This window comes from Hippocampus guttulatus, chromosome 14 (assembly GCF_054856545.1).
Source record: "Hippocampus guttulatus isolate MCC_2025c chromosome 14, RoL_Hgut_1.0, whole genome shotgun sequence".
Lineage (NCBI taxonomy): Eukaryota > Metazoa > Chordata > Actinopteri > Syngnathiformes > Syngnathidae > Hippocampus > Hippocampus guttulatus.
In genome coordinates this window covers 3,872,914-3,899,594 of record NC_141274.1, presented here as the reverse complement: position 1 = coordinate 3,899,594, position 26,681 = coordinate 3,872,914, and the positions used below count along the sequence as shown (strand labels likewise).

Here is a 26,681-nt window from a genome sequence, read left to right as displayed (position 1 = left end):
CTACGTGGGTTTTCTCCGGGTACTTCAGTTTCCTCCCACACTCCAAAAACATGCATGGCAGGCTGATTGAACACTCGAAATTGTGCCGAGGTGTGAGTGTGAGCGTGGATGGTTGTTCGTCTCTGTGAGCCCTGCGATGGGCTGGCAACCAGTTCAGGGTGGGATAGGCTCCAGCAACCCCCCAAGACTCTTGTGAGGATAAGCGGATCGGAAAATGGATCATATATGATCTTCGGGACAATGACCGTCAAAAGGCTACGAATGATGAAGAATGCTATTTGCAGGAAGAAGAAAAACCTCAACTGAAATCCAAATGATCATGAGGTGAGCCTGACATGGGATTGAACTCGCCAAACTAGAAGCTCGCTCATTTAGTATTTGCAGATTTATCTTAGTGCTGTCCGGCCAAGGAGTGACAGCAGTGAGATGGGTTTGGATGAGAAGCCGCTGGTGCCCGGGGAGAGCAACTAGCAAGTGGTGAGAATGGCTGACGCAGCCAAGCCTTGACACCGCAAGAAATAAAAACAAAAACAAAAAAAAACACGCAGGTCACTGCAGTGCCAAAGGGTTGTTTCTAAATAGCTCATAAGTCCCAAATTAACGATGGCCTGCTTGCCCTGGGCCAGTATGGCATCTTACTGGCACTTGACCAGTAAAAATTCCATCAAATCACAAATTGTTGCTTTTTACTCCAAATACTCACTCCATTTCATCACTAACGTTACAATACGTCATCAAATAACTGGGATTTGATCCTCCATTTAACAAGTTCAGTGGCTGGGGATGTCAAATGCTCGAACAAGAAACATTATATGCAACACAAATAACACTGAATTAATATTGAATTAATGCAGTATCCATTAGAAATTAATGCAGTTGCCACTTACAACTAATCATTCCATATAACGCGAGAGTGGCTTCCTTTGCAGCAGCTCCTATATTTTGTTCTTCTACTTCTTCCTTTCATAACTTTGCTGCTGTGAATTGGGAATTTCTCCATCGTGAGACGAATAAATGTTTTCTTATCTTATCTTATCTTAACTTGATATGACCAGAGTGCATCGACTGCTGATTGTCATGACACAAGCCAAAAGACAGGACTGACCAAGCAATCAAAGTGACTGATTATAAGGAGCAACGTCTGGAAAGAAAGACAGGCAGGCTTGGGGCGGGGGGTCAGAGGAGGGGGGTTGAGCATTACTTATGAGCTCCACACAGTCGGAGTCTTAGAGTAATGACTTGCTGTCCAAATGAATCCAACTGATGTTCAGCCAAAGACGGCCTGACAGAAAACAATAAAACAAGGCAAGGGGAAGGGGGGTGGGGTGGGGGGGGGGGCAAGGAGAGGACCAAGAGAAGCTTTTCGGTGGACAATTCATAAAAGAAGCAAGAAAAAAAAAATGATCCCTGACCTTTTCCTGATTCTTATCCTTGAGCAAAATCAGCGGCACCCCATCGCAAAAGGAAAGAGATGGAGGATGGAAGAGGCAAACAAGCAGAGCGTGCAGCGGAATTTGAATTCGGCGAGCTGCCGCCATGTCTGACCCACCTCGTCCTTTAACGGATGACTCTTTAATAAAGAGTGAGCTCACTTCTTCTCAAACACACAAGCCCAAAAGCTCACGATGGCGAACGAAGTGGGAGCTCACTGCTCCAGGAGACAGATATTGATTTAGTGCTGTTATAAAGACACACCTCATGGCTTTTTTTTCCCGCCCCCTCGGGAAGGAGACCATAGAATAGAAGAAAATTACTCAAGAGGCAAACAAGTGATAAACGAGGATTCATCTCCGCTGCAGAGAGTTGTTCTGGTCTGAGATCCATCACCATAACCAGCGGGCATGTCCAACAGGTCTGCCTTTATTCTGGTCCTTCTGCAAGTTTAGCCAGACACTTCATTAGGTACCCCTGCATAGTTTAATGAGCTGCATCAAGCTCCAGCTCACACATGACGCTGGTATTGCCAGAGGAGAAGGACGGACGGAAGGACAGATGACTGGTTGGCTGGATCAAATAGTTGGAACGAAAACCAGCCGGGTTTGATTTCTACTCTTCCAAAACAGCACCGGGGGGTGATTTCTGCAAACAGTCAACGGATCAAGCTGCTCTACATTCAGAGCAAAGGAGGTCTGATCTCTCTCATTTCTTCTCTCAACACACTTTCAGTGCAGGGCAATTAAAGGGAAGTGTGACACCACAGAAAAAAAACCTGACACGTCTTTCAGCCTGGCGATCTGAGAGGGCAAAAGAACTGATAAAATGAGTCCGACGGCACGGCTTCATTAAACTGACTCGGAACGTCCGGGTTCTCCTTCCTGCATTATAAATGCAACGGGAAGGAGAACAGCCATGTTCTAAGAAACTACATGATGGGATAATCTTGTTTTCCCATTTGCAAAGTGCACTCATCTGTGATGACGGTTCCACTGGAACACACGTTTGCTTTTCCACCAATTTGAAGCTTGATCGCAGTTGCGCCGTACACAAATTATAGCAACGACACCTCTTAGGACACAAATTCACATCTATTCACAAACTGTAAGTGAAAGTGAGCCTTTAACTCTTTCATTCCACAAGACGTACTTGTACGTCTTTTTTAAATTAGGCCCCGCCTACCAAGGACGTACTTGTACGTCTAAGTCTTTTTTTTGCGTCATCGAGAGGAGGAGGGTCTGTTGCAATCCGTGAATGAGAATAAGCCGTTTGCATTGTAAATCATGAAGAAAGCGACCAGTAGGTAGCAGTGGTGCTTCACGTGATTGAAATGCAGCTTTTAAGCTCTTTTTCTTAGTTTTTTGCCCAGGAATCGCCATTTCCATGAAATTTTGCCACTTTGTAATGCCGATTGCTGAAGAATGGAAAAAGATAGAAACAAAATTATTTTTCTGCTGAAAGAAGAGAGTCCAAACTTTATTTTGGTAGGCCCCATGTTTATATAGCATTCAAACCAAATTTTCTGTGGGCCTTGCAAGATCAGTCAAAATCCAGTAAAATGCTGGGATTGATGGGGTTGCTCCAGCAAAAATGGCTGGAATTGAATGAGTTAAAAATCAAAAATCATCCAGATTATGAATTGAATTAATCAGCGAGACTCAGTTAATTAACCATCAACATAACCTTCAAATGAAAATGCATTCCATCAAATTGCTTCTCGCTATACGCTTCAAAGGTCAAATGTAATGCGAAAAAAAACCCAAAGGTGCATTAATGATTTACCTGGACTTGCCGATGTAGGCATTTGACAAAGCAAGCGCATACGGTAAACAAACACTGAGGGGATAGGCTGTCTCTTAGCAGAAACCGAGCCGTCGACAGAGTTACCTTCCGCAAAGGAAACCCAGCTGTTAATGTTTGGAGGGCACACATCGCTCAGCTTGTTGGGCTAATCGAATCTGTGCCCTGGGGTTAGATTCTTAAATCGCTCAGTATACGGCGGATAAAAATAGAACGGAAAGTTCCCTCTGTTTGAGAATTCCACATTTCCCGAAAGGTTTTTATTCCAGGGTTACGTCCTCGTTTAATGAAAGAGGATACACTTCTCATGCCTGTCAAGTCCAATCAATTTAAAAGCGCACGCACAGAGTCTCTTCACAGAGCTGAGTTGAACTCTGGAAGTTGAAGTTGTTTGAACCTGCGTATACCGAATACGCAGCCTGTTCAAACTACGATTTCGGTTTGCAATGCTACAACTACTGGATTGGAATGGGTTTTGGAATGGGAGGCAAATATTGAATCATATTTTAAGGGATTGGGACAAAAATATTGTGCATTCGCTTGGATAACGTAAGGAGGGGAAATTGAACAAAAGCCAAACAAATAAATTAACCAGCGCGGACTGAGGTGGGCCATTGTCTGGTCTCTTAACCCCAACCCGAGACTGGTTGAAATTGCTGACATCATTATATTGACTTTAAAAAAAAAAATCCAGAAAATTTAGCATCATCCGCAAAGAGCTAAGCACCGCGGAATTGCAGTGCCGATTCTAAATCATTCATGAAAGTCAGAAAAAGCTCAGGGGGGCAAGTATGGAACCTTGAGGCACACCAAATGTGACCTCCTCTTATAAAAAGATAAAAGACAACGAATAAAAATGTGGACTAGATATAAATATAATTCATAAAAACGACCACATGTGCAAATACACAATCAATAAGGGACCGCGCTGAGTGAATGAGATCGATGTGACAGTCAGTGGGGCTATTGTGGGATCTGGACTGGTCACCAAAAAATAACGCAGCCATCGTTTCTTTCAACAAGATTTTCCATAAATGATATTACCCTTGTTAGGACAGATATCATGTTTATGCATGGATTGTCTACCAGAGTCCAGACCTTAATCCCACTGGGACAGTTTGAGATGTGCTGCTGAAGACTTAACACAGCAGTTTTTCTTGGTGAAAAATGGATAGTGCTGACAGACACCACGAGCCTCACAATGCAACTAAACGGATACGCTGTGTGTTTCTTTTTGCTGGGAAGTGTGTTTCATCAAAATTGTGCACATTTTTAGCCACACAAAAGGTAATTGATAGCACATAACCGTCACAACTTTGCTAAGAATGAAGAGGATGCACGGCTGGCTACACTGGCCCACTTTCTCCTTGATTACACATTAATTTTAATCCAAAAATTATGAGCTTTGGCTCTTCCCATGTTTCTCATTCATTTTTCACGAATCGCGAGTAACTCACTCAGAGAGTTTTTTTTTTTTTTTAATATGGCAGTGTAACGCTACTCCAGCGTGTAATTGGGGATCCACTCAGTGAGCCAGAATGATTATGGCACAGATGTCTTAGTCCAGAAAGCCTCGCCAGAGCGCCTATGCACTAGGCGGCCGTGCACATGTGAAACTGAAGAAGCAAAAAAATGGCATGGCTATTCCAGGGCATGTAATAGTGCCGCCTGGTTTATATTTGCTTTAAAGCTTTCGTCAAACTACAGCTTTATGTTTTTAAAGGTATACAGAGCTCGATGTTATTATTAGCCCATGTGAAACATTATCCAGTCACTGGTCCGTGTTCCTTGCATAATGACATACATGTTTCGAGGCTAACTATTAAAGATTGAATGCAGTCAAAGTGAAAGTGCAGCCTACTTCCTCGTGTACTGTAAGAAAGCCTGACAAGCTCCGCTTTAGTGGCTTTTAATTGATTCATGTGAGGCTAGAGTAGAGTGGCCTTTCATTTAAGAGCAAATCATTACCGTCACAGAGTTATGCAACAAGACACTGTGACACATTTCACTTTATGCAAGAAATTATTTTCTGCGGACCAATTAACCCTATCGGGGACAGCGGTTAGTACAGTGGACAGTTTAGTTATCAGATTACAGGGTGCATGAAAGGGTTAAATATTTTGCAAGAAATATATCTTTTTTTGCGTGGGTAAATAAGCAAGCATGAATTCGGAAGAGCCAATAGATTTGTCAAGTCAAGTCAAGTCAAGTCAACAGTATTTATAGAGCACTTTCAAACAGCCATCGCTGCATACAAAGTGCTGTACATGGAGCAATTTAACATGCACAATAAACAGTAAGACAAATCGGTAATAAAGGCGGTAGAAAGCACCAAACAGTAAAACCAAGAACAAATCTAAGTCATGCTGAGTCGAATGCCAAAGAATACAAGTGAGTTTTGACGAGGGTTTTGAAGATGGGCAGCGAGGAGGCTTGCCGAATGTTTAGTGGGAGGTCATTCCAGAGAGAGGGACCAGCAACAGAAAAGGCTCGATCCCCTCTGAGCCTCAGTTTAGTTCTTGGTACTTCTAATAAAGTCTGGTCCACAGACCTGAGGCGCCGGGCAGGTGTGTAGGGGCGGATGAGCTCAGAGAGGTAAGGTGGCGCGAGATTATTCAGAGATTTGAAAACAAATAAGAGGATCTTGAAAATAACTCTAAAATGAATGGGGAGCCAGTGAAGGGATGCCAGAGTAGGAGTTATGTGCTCCCTCTTACGAGTACCAGTCAAGAGGCGAGCGGCGGCATTCTGGACCAGCTGAAGGCGCTTAATGGAGGACTGGCTGACTCCAAAGTAAAGGGCATTGCAGTAATCGAGCCGGGATGTGACAAAGGCATGAATTACTGTCTCAAAGTGTTCATGTGAGAGGAGAGGTTTTATTTTGGCCAGCTGTCTAAGGTGAAAGAAGCTGGATTTAACAACGGCACCAATTTGCCGATCGAGTTTGAAATCACTGTCCAGTTTAAGGCCCAAGTTTGAGACTGTTGACTTAAGATAAGGAGACAGGGGGCCCAAGTCTACAGGATGGAATGTACAAGGGCCACTGGGACCAAACAATATCACCTCTGTCTTCTTTTCATTGAATCTCAAGAAATTTTGTGCCATCCAGGTTTTGATTTCTTCCAGACAGGATAGGAGTGGCCTTAATGAGAAGGCGTCTTTCTTGCTCAGTGGGACATAGATCTGGCAGTCATCTGCATAGCAGTGGAAGGGAATACCATGTTTCCTTAAGATGGAACCCAATGGGAGCAGATACAGCGAGAACAGCAGAGGCCCCAGAATTGAGCCCTGTGGAACACCACATGACAGCACATCTGTGTCTGATTACCATTTGCAGTTAATGTTCTTCACAAAAGAAAAAGTAAATAGTTTTGGCCCCTGCTCTCTCAAACATTTTCAATGAAAATTCCTGTTCAATTCAATAAATACAGTGGACTGAACATACAAACCAAACACAACACATAAAAATTCCATGTCTTGAGAAAGTTTTGGCATTAACACAGCATGAGATGGTCTGGTATTATAAACTTATGAGACAGCCAACCGGGTCTTCCCAGGCTTGAATTGTTACTCTTTATGAAAAGTCCAGTGTACCATCCAAATCTTGAATTCACCACATTGTTGCTTGCAGATCTTGGCTGCAAGTATTTTGCCAAAGACACATTCTGATGTGGAGCTATTTTGGAAGCTTGTCCAGTGACAGAGACGGATGGCTAATTAGCAGTGAAATTGAGTAAATGGGGCAGACGGGCCATTTGAGCACAATTGCCATCGCTTAAAATGCTGCTTGTACATCCAGCCACATAACATCCAACCTGGAGTCTTTCTTCCCTTTCTTTTTTTCTACGCACAGTTATTATACAACAGTCGGATTCAGTCCAACAGGAGGACAAGAAATGGATTTCATCGTTCCGTTCGGGAGGCAGCTGGGAAGTTAGCGTTATCGCTCCTGGTTTATGTGCCTCACAGTCGAGATCCTCTCGGTTAGATTCCTCAATCAAGACCCCCTGTGGAGTGTGTATGGTCTCCCCATGCTAGTGAGGGTTTCCTCTCGCCGGTTGCCGACAACATCCCAAAACCAAGCACGCTGGGTTTATTGTACTCAATTTCCCAGAGGTCTGAATGTGAGTGCAACTGATTATCTGTAGTGCCCTGCGATAGACTGCCCAACAGTCGACCCCGCCTGTCGCCCAAAAGGTTAACTTGGACCTAACCCACCGCTTAACACATCCACTGTGCCCTTTGCATTATCTGAAGCAACTGAGAATCACTGTTGATCGAATAACCAACCCAAAAAATGAAAAATATTTCATACTACAGAATGCACTCTGTAATATATGTACATGTATAAGTGTATGAATGTGAGCTGTTCAGATCTCTACCGACATGTTGGCTGTTACAGTGTTGCCTCGACCAATCAATCAGAGGACACGAGAATATTATTTACGAGCTAGCTAGCTAGCTACCCTCGTAGCTAGCTCGCTCGTAAATAACATTTATGTACAACATACCCTCGTGAGGTGAATTTAAAATCTGATTAGTTAAGAAACCGTCTGACTTGTAGTGTAGTTTAAAATTTCATCAGCCAGCACTAGTGTTTATTAAGGCACAGGGCAGATTAGATTGCTATAGCAACAAATACAGGATGAAATCTGATTGGCCAAAACCTGTAAAATTCACATATACACATATTGGAAGTAGTGCAGCCAAGAGAAACAGGTTGAAATGAAGAGCTCTTGAAGACTCCTGGGAAAAAATATCAATTCATGTTATAATGCAGAATAAATGTTAAAGAAGTTCTTACGATTGTGTTGAGCCCAGCAGAGAAGGTCTGCTTTTCCCACAATTATTCAACGCTTACAGTTTGTTGTTTGGTTTTTACTTTAACCCTTCCACACGGCCACCACATAGTCAATGCCTTTAAAAAAGTTCTTGACTTCTTTGTGTTGTTAAATCTCACATTGCAATATGCAACATCATGGGAAAATGGTGAATACTGTAGAGTGATTTACATATAAATGGCTTTTTTTTTTTTGTCATCCCAGATTTCTGTGTCCTCTTTGTGCAGTCAGGCGATCGGAATCGCTTCTTCATTTATCTTTAACTGGATTGTGAAAACAAACACGTTCTTCATCAGAGGTCGCTTTATGTCGTCCTACTTGCTGTCAATTTTGTGAGGGAGACCGCAACCTACATTATTCATCCGACCGAGCGACAGGCAAACAAAGCCGTGACAAATCTGAGGCAAAAGTAGACATGAACGCTACATTTTAATTTTCAATTCAACTTCAAAATTGCGATTGAGTTGATCAAACATGATGAAATGTCACAGAAGGCTTTTAATAATTTTCCATCTTGCCTTTATAACATTAATGACAGTCAAGATTACATTTCTTGACAATGGGTCTTTGGGCATTGTCTTTTTTTTTTAGATCAATATTAATTATGAAATTTTAAAAAAATCTAGCTAGTTTTTCTTCTTGCCAGTGGACCTTTGATCAATCAAGGTGTAAACTCAACTGTTTTATCTCTGTCTGTTTTTAATATAATAAGGAATGGCCCTATTTGATCAGAATTGGTAAAGAAACTAAAATTGAGCAGATTTGCCGCTGCAATCAAATGTGAGCAACGTTAACACAAATGAAAGAACAAACAAGTGACCAGAGAGTCTCCTGGACCCATGGAACCCCCGCCAGTGTTTGTGTGTGGGTGAGCGACGCTGACTGACAGCCAGAGATGTGCCGCTCTCGACGCTGCAAGTAATCACCGCCTTTCTTGCAGAGTGTGTGTTCAAGTGAGTGGGCGAGCGGAAGCCGGCAAGACGGCTGAACTGCCACAGGAGCCGAGATGACAAGGGAAATTAACGAGGCTCTCGCAGGGAGAGTTAAATGAAAGCTTTTCAACATGAACTGAATACCTGGCAGCAGTCGAAGATGTAACGCCCGAAAATCTACTCTTACAAAACTGCAACATGCTTCGGCTCAGTTTAAAAATCACTTGAAGGGAACAAATGAAAATTCTGGTTCATTCATAACCGAATTGCAACGGAGTTTCCTTGTATGCATTCAAGCCGTAGCGTTTAAGCAGACAGAAGCGGATTAGTTTATTGAAATGGTCCCAGTGGATCCAAACGTCTCACAAAGAAGCAATAGAAGGAGAGTTGGACCGATTATCGGTTGCATTTTGATGAATATTAAGCATATCAATACATTTATTTATCAATTTAAAACTGGGTTAACTTTGGGGATCTGTTTATTTATTTCCGGTATTTAGATTAGAACATCTACAGTAAACTTGAACACTCTTTAAGGTCTGATGAGTCTGCAGTTCGACAAACACAGTGAATACAGCTCTCAAAAGTTTGTTGGGTAAGCATGAACGAACTAAAAAGTCAAAGAAAAAGCAAAACAGACATTTTTCTTTGACTTTTTTTTGTTCCAAAATAGTCTCAACAAGCAACTTTAATTATATACGGTACACAAGTTACATTAATTTAGCGTTAGGTCGCTTTATCCTCAAAAGGGTCGCGGGGGGGTTCTGGAGCCTATCCCAGCCGTCTTCGGGCAGTAGGCGGGGGACACCCTGAACCGGTTGCCGGCCAATCGCAGGGCGGACAGAGATAAACAACCATCAGCGCTCACATTCACAGAGACAATTTAGAGTGTTCAATCAGCCTGCCATGCATGTTTTTGGAGTGTGGGAGGAAACTGGAATACCCGGAGAAAACCCACACAAGCCCGGGGAGAACATGCAAACTCCACACAGGGAGGCCGAAGCTGGAAAAGAACCCGGTACCTCTGCACTGTGAGGTCGACGCGCTAACCACTGGACCACCGGGCCGCCCTGACAACACCATATTACTGCAAAAAAGAATTCCATGACGGCGACGGTTTGACCGTGGAATCGATTATTTACATTGAAATCATTTCCTGTACAGAATCCAGGAATTCTGTTCAACTTGGAAGTTCAACTGTGGTTCGTGAGAATGTACTGGTGAGCAGATGCAGGTGCACACACACAACACATTGTTATTTTTTGCCAAGCTTTTGCAACATATGGCTTTAAATTTAATTTACCCCAATAACGGTCTACAGTGAAACTGTCCTGTGAACAAATAGGAGTTTTAAAAGAAAAAAAAAAAAAGATCTCACAAGCCCTGGTCGCAAACAGCACGTGATACATTCAAATGAAGTGGGCCCTTGCACCCTAACTTACTGCAAGTCTCCTCTGCCTCATCAGAGCCGTCGGGACATTCCGGTTCCCCATCACATCGCCATCGCCCTGGCACACACTGGCCGTTCAGGCAAGCAAACTCTGCAGGGGCGCAGGTTTTCCGGGCTGCACGGAGACAGAGAAGAGGAGGTGAGGACGACAGACTTCAAAAGAATGCTCGGGTACTCTTTTCCTTTCGGTCTATTCTCTGTGGGAAGAACTGGTGCTATTATGTAAACGCTGCTCATCAAGACTCTTGACGCTGAATTCTCCTTGCCACTCTCTTGGCATGTAAACGAAGTGTCGAGCATTTATAATTTGCTTCTGAATGATGGACCACGAAACAGTGTAAGATAAGTGACGTTCAACCTCTTATCTTGCCATTGTGTTGATTACAAAGTGCAAGACACAATTTCAGAACACGTCCTTGTAAAAGTGGAAAAAGGTTCGGAGCCGATCTCTCCATTCTGAAAATGACCCATTTCTAAACGCAGAGGCTCCCAAGAGGTCATGATTGTGTTTTTGTGTGTCTCCAGCAGGTGGCAGAGGAGGGCCTTCCCTCCATCCTGATCACCCGTGGCCAATCATAATCAGTCAAGTATTTAAAGACTTCCAGGCTGCCAAATATTTTTTTCCCATTCTTTATAATAAGTATTTTAGTTGTTACGGTCAGACTGGGTTTTCGTATCCTTCGCCTTTTGCCGATCTTCTTGTCTTTTCACGACGAGCTAGTTCCATTTATATGATCTATTATTTATATTATAGCCTTTTGCGTTTTTGGATTGTTTTGGTTTTCCTGGTTTATAGGCTAAACGTGAAAAGAAAAAAACATTAAATGGCTGAAAATTCTGATGTGCTAGAAAAAAAGCTGTGGCCAAACAGCGTAAAAAATACGTCTCGGAACCGTCGACCAGTGTTATTAATCAGAAAGTACAATCTGAAATATAAACAAACTTACATAGAGTCCATACAAACAAGCGATTGTGATTATGAATCATTTTCATTTGGAATTTCATTTCATCAGTTGATCATTTAAGCAGGTGTTGGATCCCGACTGCGTTGTTGCTTTATCAGTGTATTTTTGTGTTTCGACTGACACTGTGGCAGTTGAGCACATAAAATTGATCGAAGTGCAGAAATGGTCATTGTAGCGGAATCTGCATATCATGAACGACTGTACACCCCGTGACCAAAACAAAATCTGGCCATTCTGAGCTTGACTTGATTTGTGCTTTCTGCAGGTCTCCTCATGATCGTGGTAGCTTTTTTTATTCAGGCCAACCGAGCCAGTCACTGATTTGAGTCAAGGTCTACAGGGACCGCGGTTCACTTGGCAGTAATTACTCAGGCTACGACATGCCATCTGCTTGGAGTGACTTTCTGTTTTAATGAGTACAGATTTGAAAACATAAGGCTGATAGGGGATGCTAGTTGGGTGGGGGGGGGCTAAAGAATTATGGTACAGAGGTCTGAGAAGAAAGCAAGAGATTTGATGAAGAAAAAAAAAGGCGGGGGTGGGAGTACTAATGCAGAGCTGGATTGTGTCACATTGTCCAAATGATTTTATGGAGACCAAATGCAAAGTGGAAAACTGAATAGAATTTTGGCATCATAATTGCCAAAGGCAGGGTCAGCGCTTCAAGGACACCGTTTCCTATATGACTATGTGGTAAATATACAATAGGTGTCACACATGGTGTAGGGCAAAGTACAAGTGAGTTTTTGTCACTCGGACAGCAGAAAAAAACATAACAAATGCGGCAAAATTAGGCTTTAATCTATTAAAGACAAGTGCTGAAAAGTCTGAATGGGCCCAATTATTTTATTTTTTTTACTTCTAATCATCGCCAACTCTAAAGCCAACGAGATTTTAACAGAGGTACTGTGCAACAACCCAGCCTCATCCTGCTGTGTGTGTGTTTTTTTTTTTGAGGGGGGGTGGGGATTCCATAGCAAGGGTCATGCAGCTGTCAAGCTGCCCTAAATCCCACTTTTATCTGAAATGAGCAGCAACACAGTAAACTTCCTGATGAAACTAATCCAGCTTGGCAGATGGGGAGGCTTCTCAATGATGAGAGCTCATTAAGATAAAGAGCCCCATCCTCCCAAAAAAAAAAAAAAGATCACCGGCTTTTGCCCAAAGAAATAAAAAGGGGAAAAAAAAAAACACCCCCCACAGGTTTCAAGCTGAGGTGTTATCCAAATGAAATCAGACAAGGCGGTTGCTGTACGCCGTGGCCTTCCTGATTTCAGTGATAAAGCCAACCTGATGTTGAAAAGACGCGCAGTTTGAGGGCAGGCTGCCGAGTAGTAAGACATCTGCCGCCTTCGCTGATGCGCCCATGCACTTCAGTTCCAAGACTCTCCTGTACGCCTCAGTCGTAACGGCAGCAAATCAGCACGGCGGTCAAAATGTTCCTTTCTCCTAAACTCAAACAACTAAAATTCTGGAAAACCTGCCCCCCCCCCCCAACTTCTCTCTGTTACTCTGCTTTTTGTCCATCTCGAACACTGCAGGCTCGCCACATATTTGATTACACACTGGTTTTTCGAACAACACCCTGTGGCCATTTTTTAACCCTTTCGTGCACCTTGTAGCCCGATAACATGATTAGCTATCCACTGGAGTAACCGCTGTCCCTGAGAGTGTTAGGGACAGGCTTATAAATTGGGGGAAGAGAATTTCCATCTCCTCTATAGATGGATTAGCTCCACTTGGTGGTTATTTGTATTTTTGTCGAGGGCAATTTTGTTGGAATTTAAGACCGGTACGGACAAGACAATTCACAGTCATCTATGCATGTTTTTACTTGGCCACTTCCAACATACGCAGAGAGGGGGAAAGTAAAACAAGTGCAATATTATTTTCTGTTGCGTTAATGGTTGAGATGAGGTCGACTGTGTATGACGAAGAGCTTTCAAATATTGAGGCTTTCGAAGCTCAAGCCAAGCGTGAACGTCGGCCTGAAAAAGTTGTGGAGTTGCAAAAGAAATCCTGACTCAGAGCCAACACGGCAAAGCATAAAAGATGTAAACAATGTGAAATATTTACAGTACACAGATGGAAAGAATGGAATTGTTATCCCATTTTCCAGTTCATTAAGAAGTACAGCGCTACTATAATAATCTCAGGAGATGTCGGCGTCCTCGTTTTCTCGCTTTGCAAAAGCTTACCCCAATTTTACATTCTAAATTCTTGGGCTGCTCGATTATGAAAAAATTATATTCATCGCCCTTATTTTGGTACGAACTGAAATCACGATTATTCAGCCGATCATTTAAAAACAAGAAAATGTTTCAACCCAAAAAGAAATAATACAATAATTCAGACAACTCAAATTCTTTGAAAGACTAGAATTATGTAAAATCCGTTTGGACCAAACAAGATTTATAAAGATAGTTTCAAAATTCAATAGATCTCTCCAGTGCAAAGTTTGAACTCAAGCATACTCACTATAGTGTTAGACATTGTACAAAGTAAAATTGATACTATTTTAACAATATTTTATATATATTTTTTTTTCTGCTGTTGTGGAAGGATTATATTATTTGAACAAACTTGAAACGAGAACTGCAACAGAATGGGATTTTTTTTGGCTCAAAGCCACACAAACAAATCAGGCAACTGGAAAACCAATGAGACTTGCAGGGGTGTCAAACTCATTTTTGTCGCGGGCCACTTTGGAGTTTTCCCTCGGAGGTTCGTGACGACAGAAACCGAATCAACGTTTCATCATCACATCATATTATTACTTGTACACCAAAAAAAAAAAAAAAGAGATGGTTTTTGTTTGTTCGATTATTGGACAGAAGTGATTGCTAACGGGGTAGCAAAATGATTTAAAAAAAAAACATTATTACACATGACAATTTCGGTCCACATTTTAGCAAGCATCATGGAAGTTGACACCCACGATTTGCTTTAGCGGGCCAAATAAAATGATATGGCGGGCCAAATCTGGCCCCCGGGCCTTAAGTTTGACACCTGTGATTTAGCGTATTCATTATCGCTCTTCCATGATAGCAGGCCATGATGAGCCCTGGTCACCAAAGATTGAAAACACATCGAGACGGCCCGCAGCACAGTGGCCCTCGTGTCAGGAAATCTGTGCCATGCTGGATAATAGAGCCTATTTACCAAAGGGGGATGAACTCTAATGGGAATTAGGAGATTAGCCTTTTAGCCAGATTTGACAATGAGACACGTCTCTTATTTTTCCTTTCTTTTCTGGCTTCATATCTGTCTGGCAAAGACCTCCCTCCAATAATGTGGAGCTCGACACCAGCTGCAGAACAAATTTACCGAAAAGGACCCCTCACCGCCCTCAAGACTGAGGCCTTCAAATTGCCGTGACCGGGCACTGAAATAACGATGATACATTGTCCTCTGCGGATAAAAAAATTTGCATAACTGTAATACTGCCCGAGGTCAAATCTCTCTTGCTCGAGTAAATCTGCTCGCAGCAACAAGGCGGCGGCGTAATTAAGACTCGCTCTGTCTTTGAAACAACCCCAAACACTTCTCACACGCGTGCGACAACACTCTTTCTGCTTCTCCGCACTTTCCATTACAAATGTTGCCTTTCATTTTCTTCTCCTTCATTTACAAAAAGCAACACATACATCCGCAGAAAGGACGACGGGGAGGGGGAGACAAAAAAAAAAAATGAAAATGGGCTCAAACAGCCAAAGAGAGGCCAGGCCGTATGTAAATTACATTGAATGTGCTGAAAATGGACCAATGATCAGGAAGGTGAGAGCGACTTTCGGACTGACTTGTGTCAGATCCCATTTTACAAATGAGCTCTCTTCTCTAACATTAAATGTAGTCTATTTTCATGGTCATTTGACATTTAAAAAAAAAAAAAAAAAGAGAGCGAGAGGGAAAACACCCACTGCAGCTTGAAAATGCCGAAAATGACCAAGCAGGAACTTTAATGACGTTTCTTCCGTGCATGCTCGCCTCAGATGCTTCCACGGAATGATGTAACATTACGGTTGGCCTCGTTTCATCCAAGGGGAAATCAAGTCAAGTGATTCATTGGTTAATTTTTAAAAACAATTTTTCAAGTGACTTGTTGGCCTTGTTGGGCTGAGCAATATTTCAGCCACATTTGTCTGCTTTTGTGAATATGTTCGCAACACACACAGGAAGTACTTCAAAAAGCAAGTGATGGCATTTGGTTCCTTTGCTCGGATCATTTGGTGCTTTAGGATGTTGGAGGTTCTTACGAACGTTTGCGTACCGTAAATCGTTTTCATTACTTGAATTTGATACAATGAGGGCTAGCTGCTTTCCTTTGAATCTCACTCGCAGGCTGGCACATTCATGTCCAGATAATCAAGAAATTCTTTACAACAAGGAGATGTTAACACGCAACCCGATCCAAATCCGTGACTCATTTTCTGGGGCTTCAGTTTCAACTGCTGAGATTCGACACCACAATCTTCAGTTTTGGTGGCTGTAATAAAGTAACATTTTGTATACAGTAATACAATCTACAGCACATTCATTCTCAAATCGACTGCTATCACATTGTTTCATTTTATTGTTGGCTTTGCTTTATGTCGTGAGCCGGAAAAGTGAACTTCATAAAGCGCGTTGTCATTTACGGCGGCTCTTGAAAATTCTGATTCCCTTGATCTCGTTTTCCACACTCAGATTGTGACCTTGTTGCCATGGTGATTGTTCTGACGAAATCTCTGGGGATAGCGAGCTCTCTTTTTTTCTGTTCCGTTGTCGACTTACACAATAGCGCCCAGCAGCACGCGTAATGTCCCAGCCTCGAGGGTGACCTATTGGACTTTTTTTTTTTAATTATTAAATGTCCGTCCTCTGATCCGCATCACAATGATAACATGGCCCAAAACTCTCCGAAATCAATGACACGGCAGCACCCCTCCTCCTTGCTCCCATTCTTGACCCACAACATCTTTAGAAGCGCTTTCTTCTTCTTCTTCTCAGGGAATAATTTGCATGGGGCTCCGACATTTTCTGTTCACAATACAGACCAATGAAAACGCTCTCATTCAGTTCCGCTTGTCCATGTACATCAAGTGTTTCAGTCAACGGGTTTTTTTTTCGGCTGCAGCCATTTTTCAACCTGGCCCTATAGGGTGCATGAGCTTGTGCAGCAGCTAACCAGCTCCAGCATATCCTTCTCCAGGCTGAGCTTAGCAATTCAACTTTGATCATAATGGACCTCCGCAAAGCTCGAGAGGTCAGGAAAAACTCATTTGCACCCCCCCTCCCAACGTTTACCAAGAGTTCATCCCGTCACATTTTCTCTCACTTCTGCAGTGGGGAGAGTTGCTCTGCTAAACTTCTGAGCCCTGACTTTGCCATCAAAGCATACCGTCAGAGTAAAGTAATGGCCTTTGGCGTCAACGTGTGTGTACATTGATAGCTTTAAGCTTAACTGTTCTTCTATCATCTGACATTTATATTTTGATAACACTGGGCAGCAGAAAGTTTTCACATTTGAATCAGACATGGCGCCGTTATGTGTCCCTAAATGGATTATTGATGTAGATGTTTTTTCAAAATGGCTTTACCTTTTTATTTGTAGCACATTTGAGATTGTCATTTTTTGTTAAGTTTGATCCATAATAGCTTTCGCAATATGAATTTTGCTATGAAGTGTAAATCATAGTTGCGACCTTTCAGAAAAAAAATCCACCTGTTCCTGAACCTGACCCTCAGTTCATAAATATAAGATATCCTTTATTTGTCCCACACTGGGACATTATTACTAAATACATTACTATATTAAATGTATTTGCACTCTAAATCCTCCATGGATGTGTGAATGTGAATTAGAGGTGTCAAAATTAATTGATTAATCGGCAACTAATTGATCAACAAGTTAATCGTCAACTATTTTGATAATCAAGTAATTCATTTCAAACCATTGTTGAACTTAAAAGTGTCCAATTCATCTAATTTCAACGGTAATTCGTCTCCGATTTTGGTCGTCCTTCATGAAAGCAGACTGATTACCTTCCATTTTTAATCACAGTAAGATATTTGCTTTTATTTTGAAAAACTATGACCAAACTAGTAACGGAATCGGTTTCAAAAAAATTGGTGAGTACGAGATGAAAACGCTCTCGTGTGATATTGCTTCATTCTTGCTTTGTTATTGTTTTTTCATCACAAAACAAAATGAAGTAAACAAAAATCATGAACAGGAATGGGGGAGAAAAAAAAAGGCTTTTGTAAAAACACATTAATACAAACTCCAATTTGATCAGATGATTCGGTTTATCGATTCTAAATGTATTCGAAAGAGACAGTTCGAGTGTCAATTCCTGTGCGTGCCGCGCGATTGGCTGCCAACCAAAAGACGGAGTCGTCTCAATTCAGCCGGCCGGGGCAGGCTCCAACTCACCCGTGACTCAAATGAGGACAAGCGTGAAAGAAAACGGCTGCCAAAACGGATGGATGATTCATATCATCTGACTGCTGTGTTTCGTTTACATTTGCTTTCATAATAACGCGGGCTTGGTCTTTTTTTTTTTTTTTTCATTTCTGTAGCTGAGGGGACCGACACGGTGTTATTTTTCACTGCCAGTTGTTATTTACAACAGGGTGCGATGAAAGTAGGCGTGCTGCGGAAAGACTGGATTAGTTCATAAAACAGAACTGCCACTGTGTGAAATTCATAGTCACAGTACAAATTCACTTTTTTTTTCCTTTCAGGAAACGGCGGTTACTACAATGGACAGTTCATCATGTTATCAGGTTGCAGGGTGCATGAAAGGGTTCAAATGAGTGGACTATGAAGCTAATACAGTACGCTCGCAACTTTAAAAAATGAGAAATGATTTTTTTTTTTTTTTACTGTACGTTCGGCAGAAAATTTCATACAAGGAGCTTGTTCCGACCGACTGCTGCCAGGCCGCTGAATAAACACACGTGAAAACCTGTAACCATTGTAAATAGCACAGCCACCTTTTATGCTGTGTTTTCTATGCTATTGCTAATTTATTATATTTATTCAACAAATATATTGCTAATGCTATATTTTACATTGCACTTTTATTGAACTGTATACAGTTCTTTTCTGAAACATTTATTTTGTGCAATGAAACACTGTTTTTTTTTTCTTCCCCCCTCCCCACCCCCAATTTTGCTGCTGTAGACTGTAAATTTCCCCAATGTGGGACAAATGAAGGTTATCTGATTTTATCTAATAGTGTCCCCTGGAAAATCTGCGATTTGGGAGAAGCAATGCAGCAAGAATGCCCACTTTTGGGGCATTAATGAGGATAAATGTATGGAAAAAAGGAGGGGCGTCAAGTCAAAAGGTTGAGGCTGGGTGAGGTTTTATCCCCTGCCGTTAATTTCTCTGTCTCTCTCTCTCTCTCATCATTGCTCAAATGACATGCACTAATCTTGGTTAATAGCTCCATTGGCGTTGCTGACTTCCTAATGATCACTTTGGGCATGCTGCATGGAGAGCCCCGCGCAATCCCACCCAGCGCAGAGGGCCCTCAGGGCTCACCAACTAAAACAAACAACGGTCTCCACTTGTTGGACGTCAGGCCAACGGAGGAGGAAATGGAGTCACACGGCAGATGCCAGGAAACGTTCTTGACGTGAGCCACAGCATCCTTGGAAGGATGTCAGTGTTTGGCTGCACGGAACATAAGTAGCACGCTGCCAGCCGCGCTGAGATAAGCGGCAGAGTCTTGCTGAAATGCGAAAATGAAATGGTGAAAATATCGCGGTGCCTTGTTCGCTTGTCTGTCTGTTTTAGCGTTAAATAAAGAAGGGTACGTTTAACTCTTTTTTTGAATAGATTTTAAATCTGTTTTCAATAGGGACAAAAATCTGTAGTGTGCTTATTTGATTTTATATGTTCGTATTGAAGATGAAGAGCTTTCACGGGCAAGCGAGCTTTCAAGTAAGAATGTGTTGGAAAATGTGGGGGGAAAAAAAACAAAGAAAACAAATCTCATGAAAGAAGGTTTTTCCTCAAGTGTACCCGGTGAGGCACCTGAAGGACTTTAAAATTAAGGCAACTGAATTTGTAGTATTGCAAAGTAATAATAACAATAAAAATAAAGTCATAAGAAATTACAAATGAGCCAATCACTACATAGTGCAAAGTGGTTGAGCGAATGAAACGCCAAATTGTTTCCTGTATTTGATTTAAAAAAAAAAGTTCTTAAAGTAATATTTTTGTTGAGTTTTTACAGCACAATACAATATATTTTTTAATCTTCTGCACTGCAATGCATCAATTTAAAAAAATTCTAATCCTAAAACTAATACAAACTAAAACTAAAAAATCATTTTTTTTTAAAAATAAGTAAAAGCCAATCAAACAAAATAAATAAATAATTAAAATGAAATAGTAATAATAATAATAATAATATGACCAAAGGAATTAGATCTCATAACATTTAAAAAGACAAACTCAAAATGAAATAAAAACATAAAAAAGTATCAATTCCAAAACGATGAGATATAAACAACCAACCATGCACATGACAATGGAGGAAAGCCACACAAGCACAGGCAAGAAAATGTCAACGCCATACAGAGATGTTATAACAGAGAATTAAAGGCAGATCTCCTTGACATTGAGGTCGACGTTTTAAACGCCATCGTACGGCCAGAACACGCAAACACAGTCAGAAGAAGGAAAGATGGCAGTTTCAAACATGGCCTTGGCCCTCATGGCCCTCAGCATGAAAGGGAAAAAAAAGTGACGGCAGATTAGCGCTGACTCTGCCGCCCCTGCAAGTTCCAGATGTTAAAATTCATGACGACCATTGAAGCAGATCGTTATCACATCTAAAGATGAGAGGAAAAGAGCAGAGCAGATGTTCCAAAAGAGGCACGCGGGCGCAATACTTCTAGAATCGAGGCCAGAATGAAACTACAGCTCCATGTCAGTGCAAAAAAAAAAACAACAACAACAACAACAACAAAATTTGGCGCCCGCGTTGCCAGTGACGACACACAAATCAAAAGACGGCTCAGCTTTGATGTCTAATCCTTCGCAAATTGTACTGACAAATATACATTTGGAGATTACGTGGATTGCGCCTTGTAATCTTGAGCGTCATTTGGCAGTCACTGACGTCCATTGTTTCACTATTCATGTTGATCTAAGCACTGGTCCGGACCGGTGTACATGCACAAGTAGGATTGTGCTTTACGAATGTATGGGTGCACGCAGAGACTGGAAGGTCAGTGGGGAATTTCAGTGGGAAGGGCGGGGGGATGGGGCGATGAACGGAGGGATATGAGCGCAGTCTGGGGGGTGGTTTAGTGGGGCAACATGCACTCGATGCATAAGGAGAGGATATGGGGAGGAGCATTAAAAGCCGGAATTCGGCAAAGCTATTCATATATCGTCACTCGTCGTAATTTCAAATGCAATTCAAGTGTAACAGTAAGGTTGGCTATTCAGCAACCCTCATGTGAAAAAAAAAAAATCACTCTATTGCCAAACTATGAATTTACTCTGTTTACAAGCCAAAGTCCCTCAGCACACACCTTTGCCTTGCACAGAAGATGCTGCACTTCATTGCGCCCGCCTCCAACCAGAACAGATTCACGACAAGCAACCACCAGAGAATGCCTTGGTGTACTGTAATACTTGACACATTTGCCGAGTTGTCAGATAAGCAAAACCGGCTCGGTTGGCGGCATGACGAGGAAGCCGCGGCAGACAGCTGTGAGTCCACCCAAAGGCCACTCGCCGGATCTGAGCGCCATGATGAGGATGTGCACGCAGGAAAGCTGACACTTTATTTCCACACAACGACACGATGGTAAAAACGGCAATGGTGTTCAGATTTGGTTTGTTTCTTGCAGCTATTGCAGTATGAGTAGGTGTCACTCGCGACGGCGATGTTGCCGGCGACAGCTATTTAAAATCGCATATTCCGTTTTCAATTAATCTCTCCTTTTATTTATAAGTTTATCTGTGGTTTTACCGTTCTTGTTTTGATTGTAAAGTGTCCTTGAGTGTTTTGAAAGGCGCTTATAAATGGAATGTATTATTATTATTATTATTATTATTCTGTCGCCTCCAAAAAGACATGCCAACAATTTAGAGTTTTTTATTTATTTTTTGCAAACCCAAACATTTTTTTAATAAAATGGTAAACACTCAATTCAATTTTCCATGAAAGGAGGTGAGCCAATGGGGAGAAGAAAAAAATCCTTTTTTAAAATATGGAAGAAAATTCAGAATAAAGATCTGCGAATATGGCATGGCGGTCGAACGGTTAGCACATCGGCCTCACAGCGCAGAGGTGTAGGGTTCGATTCTGGCTCCGGCCTTCCTGTGTGGAGTTTGCATTTTCTTCCCAGGAATGCGTGGGTTTTCTCTGGGTACTCCAGTTTCCTCCCACGTTCCAAAAACATGCGTGGCAGGCTGACTGAACACTCTAAATTGTCCCGAAGTGTGAGTGTAAGCGTGGATGGTTGTTCGTCTCTGTGTGCCCTGCGACTGGCTGGCAACCGGTTCAGGGTGTAACCCGCCTACAGCCCGAAGACGGTCCGAATAGACTCCAGCACACCCTCGACCCTCGAAATAACTTAATTTGCCTTTCCATCTGTGGTCTACAATATTTTTCAATCGACTAGAAAATGAGATCACCCAAAAATGTTTAAAAAAGTCTAACTGGATTTCTGAATCTGTGCCCTGTGCGCATGACAAGTGAATTCAAACAAGTAGTTTTAACTTTGCTGCTTATGGGTCGGTGTTTGACAAGCAGGATCTGTGCTGGAGGTGTCATGCCAGATGTCACACATGACGTCCTGTAAAAGCTGTCTGGATACGGAATTTCCCAAACAGGAAACCACCCATGGAGCCAGCAACTGACTGAAAATGATTTTTGCGTGCACACAGTTGGAAACAGAGGAGCAGCGCTGTCTTCTCCGTCCCCTTGTTGGCTGTCACGCTACACTTCAACGGCAAAACCGATGTTAAATAACGTGCTACGTTCGGTGCGCGCAAGCAAAGCGTGTCAACTCTGCTGCTACTTTTTTACGGCGAGAATGCCAATTAAAACATTTGGCCAGCATGGCTACGCAGATCAGGTCAGGCCGTGGCATTGTATGTGGAGCTCGAGGCAAACAGGCAAGTGGGTAGAAATCGTGGGCATGCATGTTTGCATGTGAGGAGGTGCAAGATTTCCTCCTGAGCCATAATTAACCCAGACACAAAAGAACAGAGCTGTACGGGAAAAACATGCAACGCGCAGCTTGGATTCAGCTTTGGCACCATTTCACGGCTTCTTCAGAAATATAGGCCACTGGCTCGACGTCAGAAAGGAAAGCGCAAATTCCCTTTTGTTCATGTAGACGACACATCCAAGATGCTTGGTAAATGTCTTTATCGTGTGCGCAGCGCAATCGGAGGTGATCATTTATACTCTACAAAAGTGAAATCACTTTTCAAAGACATCCAAAAGTATGTCAGAAAGATTCCGGGACTGGCATCACAAAAGAAAATAGTTAGATTCAAAGGACAAACTATCCCCTTCAAAATAATCCCTCTGGAGTCCAAAACACTATTCTGTCATTCCTTCATGCTCTTGTGAAAGGATTCTTCCGGAATACAGCACAACTCCATCGTCACTTCTTCAAAAAGGGTCACCTTGATGACACTTTTGAACGTGGGGAAAGAGAGGTGGGGGGAAAAAAAAACCCCAACAAAGCCGGATTTGGTGAGGAGGAAGGTTGTCCTAGAACACGTGTCAAACTCAAGGCGCGGGGGCCAGATCTGGCTCGCCTCATCATTTTATGTGGCCCGCGAAAGCAAATCAAACATGTCAACTTCGAGGATAATTGCTCAAATCTGTACCAAAATTTCAATTTCTCGTATGTAATAAATAAGAGAGATATTGTAAGCATTTTCTTGTTACCAAACTGCTCATGACACCAACTTAAACAATCATTGAATGAACCATTCAATTTATTCTTTATATGTTTTCATCATCATGACAGCCCTCCAAGAGAAACAGTCACTACAGTATGGCCCGCGACAAAAATGAGTTTGACAGCCCTGCCCTAGAATGTCAACATTCTTCTCGGCCAGGAACTATCAGAGTTCCTGGCCGAGTCAGCGCTAGTCATGGTTAAGCAGCCACAAGTTGTCGTGCCACAATTCTCACCTCTTCTCACACACTGAACGAAAAGCAAACGGCGTCGAATAATTTCATAGATGTGCGGGTTGCTCGTCTAGCCCACATGGAAGGGGAAAACTCGGAGTTTGTAGTTTGGGTTTGAAATCTCTATCTCTGGTGATTTCAGTCCTGGTACTTTTTTTGACACACACTGACTGAAATAGGGGGACATTGGCAAACAAATTATGTTCCTCAAACTGTCTATAAGCTAAACTAATGTTCCACTTAGGGCTAATTATTGGCCTCAGGTTAACAAATCGCACGTGTTGACATCCCAAAATGGAGCTCTCATGTCATGGAAGTCAAGTGTTCAACTCAAGAGACAATGGCAGTCTTCTTTGTCTGTGTATTTTTATAACATCTCGCTCACGGGTCAAGTAATGGATAACAATGAGAGGTTATCTGCGGAATAAGTTCAAATGTTTCAGGAAACGACGTGAATCTTATTTTTACTGGATGTTTCTGCCAGCTTTGAAATACAATAACACGTTTACCCGAAGCGCGTGATGTTATGTTCACATTCTGGTGCGATTGTGATCACGTCACTATCGAGTTCACTTTGCAAGGCCAGATTTTCTTTTTTTAAATGCAGCTCTTGTATTGCGTGCGTATGTATTTTATGTTCTGACAGGTGAGTGTAGGTCAAGTTGTTGTGTTTCCATGCAATATTTTATCATAGTCAGTTCAACAAAGCCGCAACACGTCCGATATGGCGACTTACGGCAATTTTCTTCATCGCTGTTGTCCGAGCAATCGTCGTCATCGTCACACCTCCACAAAGTGGGTATACACCTTTTGTTGTCACACTGAAACTGTCCATCCTCGCACTCCTCCGTCACTGTTGGGGGAGACGGCGGGGGCGGGTGGGTGGGGGGACACAACAAGAGGGGTTAGCAGAATAACAAACGAATATGTCTGCTGCTCCAACTGTCATTTGCAAATGAATGCCTAATTAACATACAGCACGCATTAAGGTCAATTAGCTGAGGCGAGCGCGGGGTGCATTATGTCCTAAATTTGTTGTGCGTCCATAAACAAATTCGCAATTCGATATCATAAATAGGCCCAGAAACAAGATAGCCAGCGGACAAATGACGCGCACCAGCATACTCGTGTGCTCAGGTTCATTCAGCATCCACGCACATCTCCTTTCATGTCCCCCCCCCCCCCCCCCACACACACACACGCACACACTGACCTTCTGAGGTGAGAAGCCTCGGTACGGCCATGTAAAAAAGTAACAATATCCTCACGTCCATCCTCATTTCCGGAAGAGACGATGCGTCTCATTCACGTCCACCAGACAAAGCCCGTAAAGGAAAAAGAAAAATTGCTCTTCTCGGAGCGAGGATGTCTCCGACGTTGTAAAAAAAAAAAAAAAAAAAATCCCACACGCCACCACAATCACAACCTCCAAGCATCCACTCCGACCCCTCCCTCCTTGACGCCCACTCACATCATCACCTCCAAACTCATTGGCCGCCCCCGGCACGACACCACAAAGGGGCGGGGACTAGAATACAATAGAATAGAATACAGTCTTGTCTTACCTTTACTTCCGAAATTAATTGGTTCTGGAAGAAATTTCTGAACTAGAAAATATTTTAAGTAGAGACGCGTTTTCAATGTAAATGTCCTAATCCCTTCCAAGGCCCTCCCCCTAAAATTCAGACATAAATGTTTTCTAAAGCATAAAAATGCATCAAAATATGTAACATATACATGTTACAATTAGATCATTGTACAATAAATGAGAGTTGTGCAGAATGTAAAAAACAAATAAAGAATAAAAATGATGGTCATGCGTCCTCATCTTTTTTTTTTTTGCCCTCTTTTTTACCTTTCGTATCTTGACATTTCTATTGTAACAAAAGGCAATATTTTCCCGTTGAGACATTTCGTAACTTGAAAATTTGAAAAGTATGAAGTGACGTTCGTAAGTCGAGGTAACACTATAGAATAGAATAGAATAATGCGGAAAACAAAATGCTCGACTTTCTGGTCACAAAAATTACACTGAAAAAAAATGGGTCTAATGTATCCATCCATCCATTTTCTAATCTGCTTATCCTCACGAGGGTCGCGGCGGGTGTGCTGGAGCCTATCCCAGCTGCCATCGGGGTACACCCTCATTTGGTTGCCAGCCAATCGCAAGGCACGCTTTGACGAACAATCATTCGCTCGCACCTGAGGACAATTAAGAGTACCCGGAGAACACCCACACAGGAGCAGGGAGAACATGGAAACTCCACACAGAAAGGCTGGAGCCGGAATCGAACTCTGCACTGCAAGGCAGACGTGCTAACCAGACATGCTAACCAATCATCCACCGTGCCGTCCTGTAGAATCCACTCCATTTGGCTTCACCCAATGACTGCACAAAATAAAATCATCTAGATCTAAATACTTTTTTTTTTCCAAATAGATAATACATCTACAAGATTATTTTATGTCATGCAACCACTAGACGAAATAAAATGGAGTAAATTCAACAAGAACTTTTTTCACAAAGTATGGTGAAATGCGAAAACGAGAGCTTGTAACAGATTTAGAGGTGAATATAGACCTTAATTCATGACAACGCAACCATTTTGGGTTCTGTGAGAAATATAGACAATGACATAATTAGAGAAAAAAAAACACATAAAAACAGGCCCCCTATGACTTGCGATCCTCTCACCAACGCCTGAACTTTATTGGCTGTCAAAGGAGTTGTTTGTGCAAATGCACGCATGCGGCTTTGTATGTTGCAGTTGACATGGGGATTAGTCGTCGTTGAGCTTTTCGCCATTAAAATAAGTGATTATGCTGTGGCCTACATTTCAAAGACTTGTTGAAGCAAGCTTGGAAGTCACCGCACCTTGAAAATACAAACGTGTGCACATTCATCTGCACTTAAGTATCACCTAATTGTACAAAGAGGGAGCAAGAAGGCCTCCGTTTTGTTCATGGATGACGAACAAGGATCCTTTTCCAGTTCACGCTCCTGCTCGAAACCATATTCCCCGTGCTTCTCCTTCACATTATTTGCATATAAATGAGAAACATCACATTATTGCTGAGGGTATGTATTAATAAAA

The 26,681-nt window shown here is 42.3% G+C and overlaps 1 protein-coding gene across 2 annotated transcripts in view; it reads right to left on the bottom strand.

The window, feature by feature from the left end:
- The window catches only part of LOC147194509 (low-density lipoprotein receptor-related protein 8-like), a 53,009-nt gene extending 27,980 nt beyond the window's left edge, over nucleotides 1-25,029 (bottom strand). Inside the window, exons 1-3 of one of the 2 annotated variants that reach the window (XM_086128572.1) lie at nucleotides 24,800-25,029; nucleotides 24,323-24,439; nucleotides 10,450-10,572 (exon numbers count right to left, since the gene is read on the bottom strand). In XM_086128572.1, the coding sequence (XP_085984698.1) occupies nucleotides 10,450-10,572; nucleotides 24,323-24,439; nucleotides 24,800-24,866 (307 nt within the window). In that variant the 5' untranslated portion in view covers nucleotides 24,867-25,029. The remainder of the gene's footprint in view (nucleotides 1-10,449; nucleotides 10,573-24,322; nucleotides 24,440-24,799) is intronic. The other variant, XM_086128571.1, reaches the window with a different exon arrangement.
- Between the last annotated feature and the right edge of the window lie 1,652 nt (nucleotides 25,030-26,681).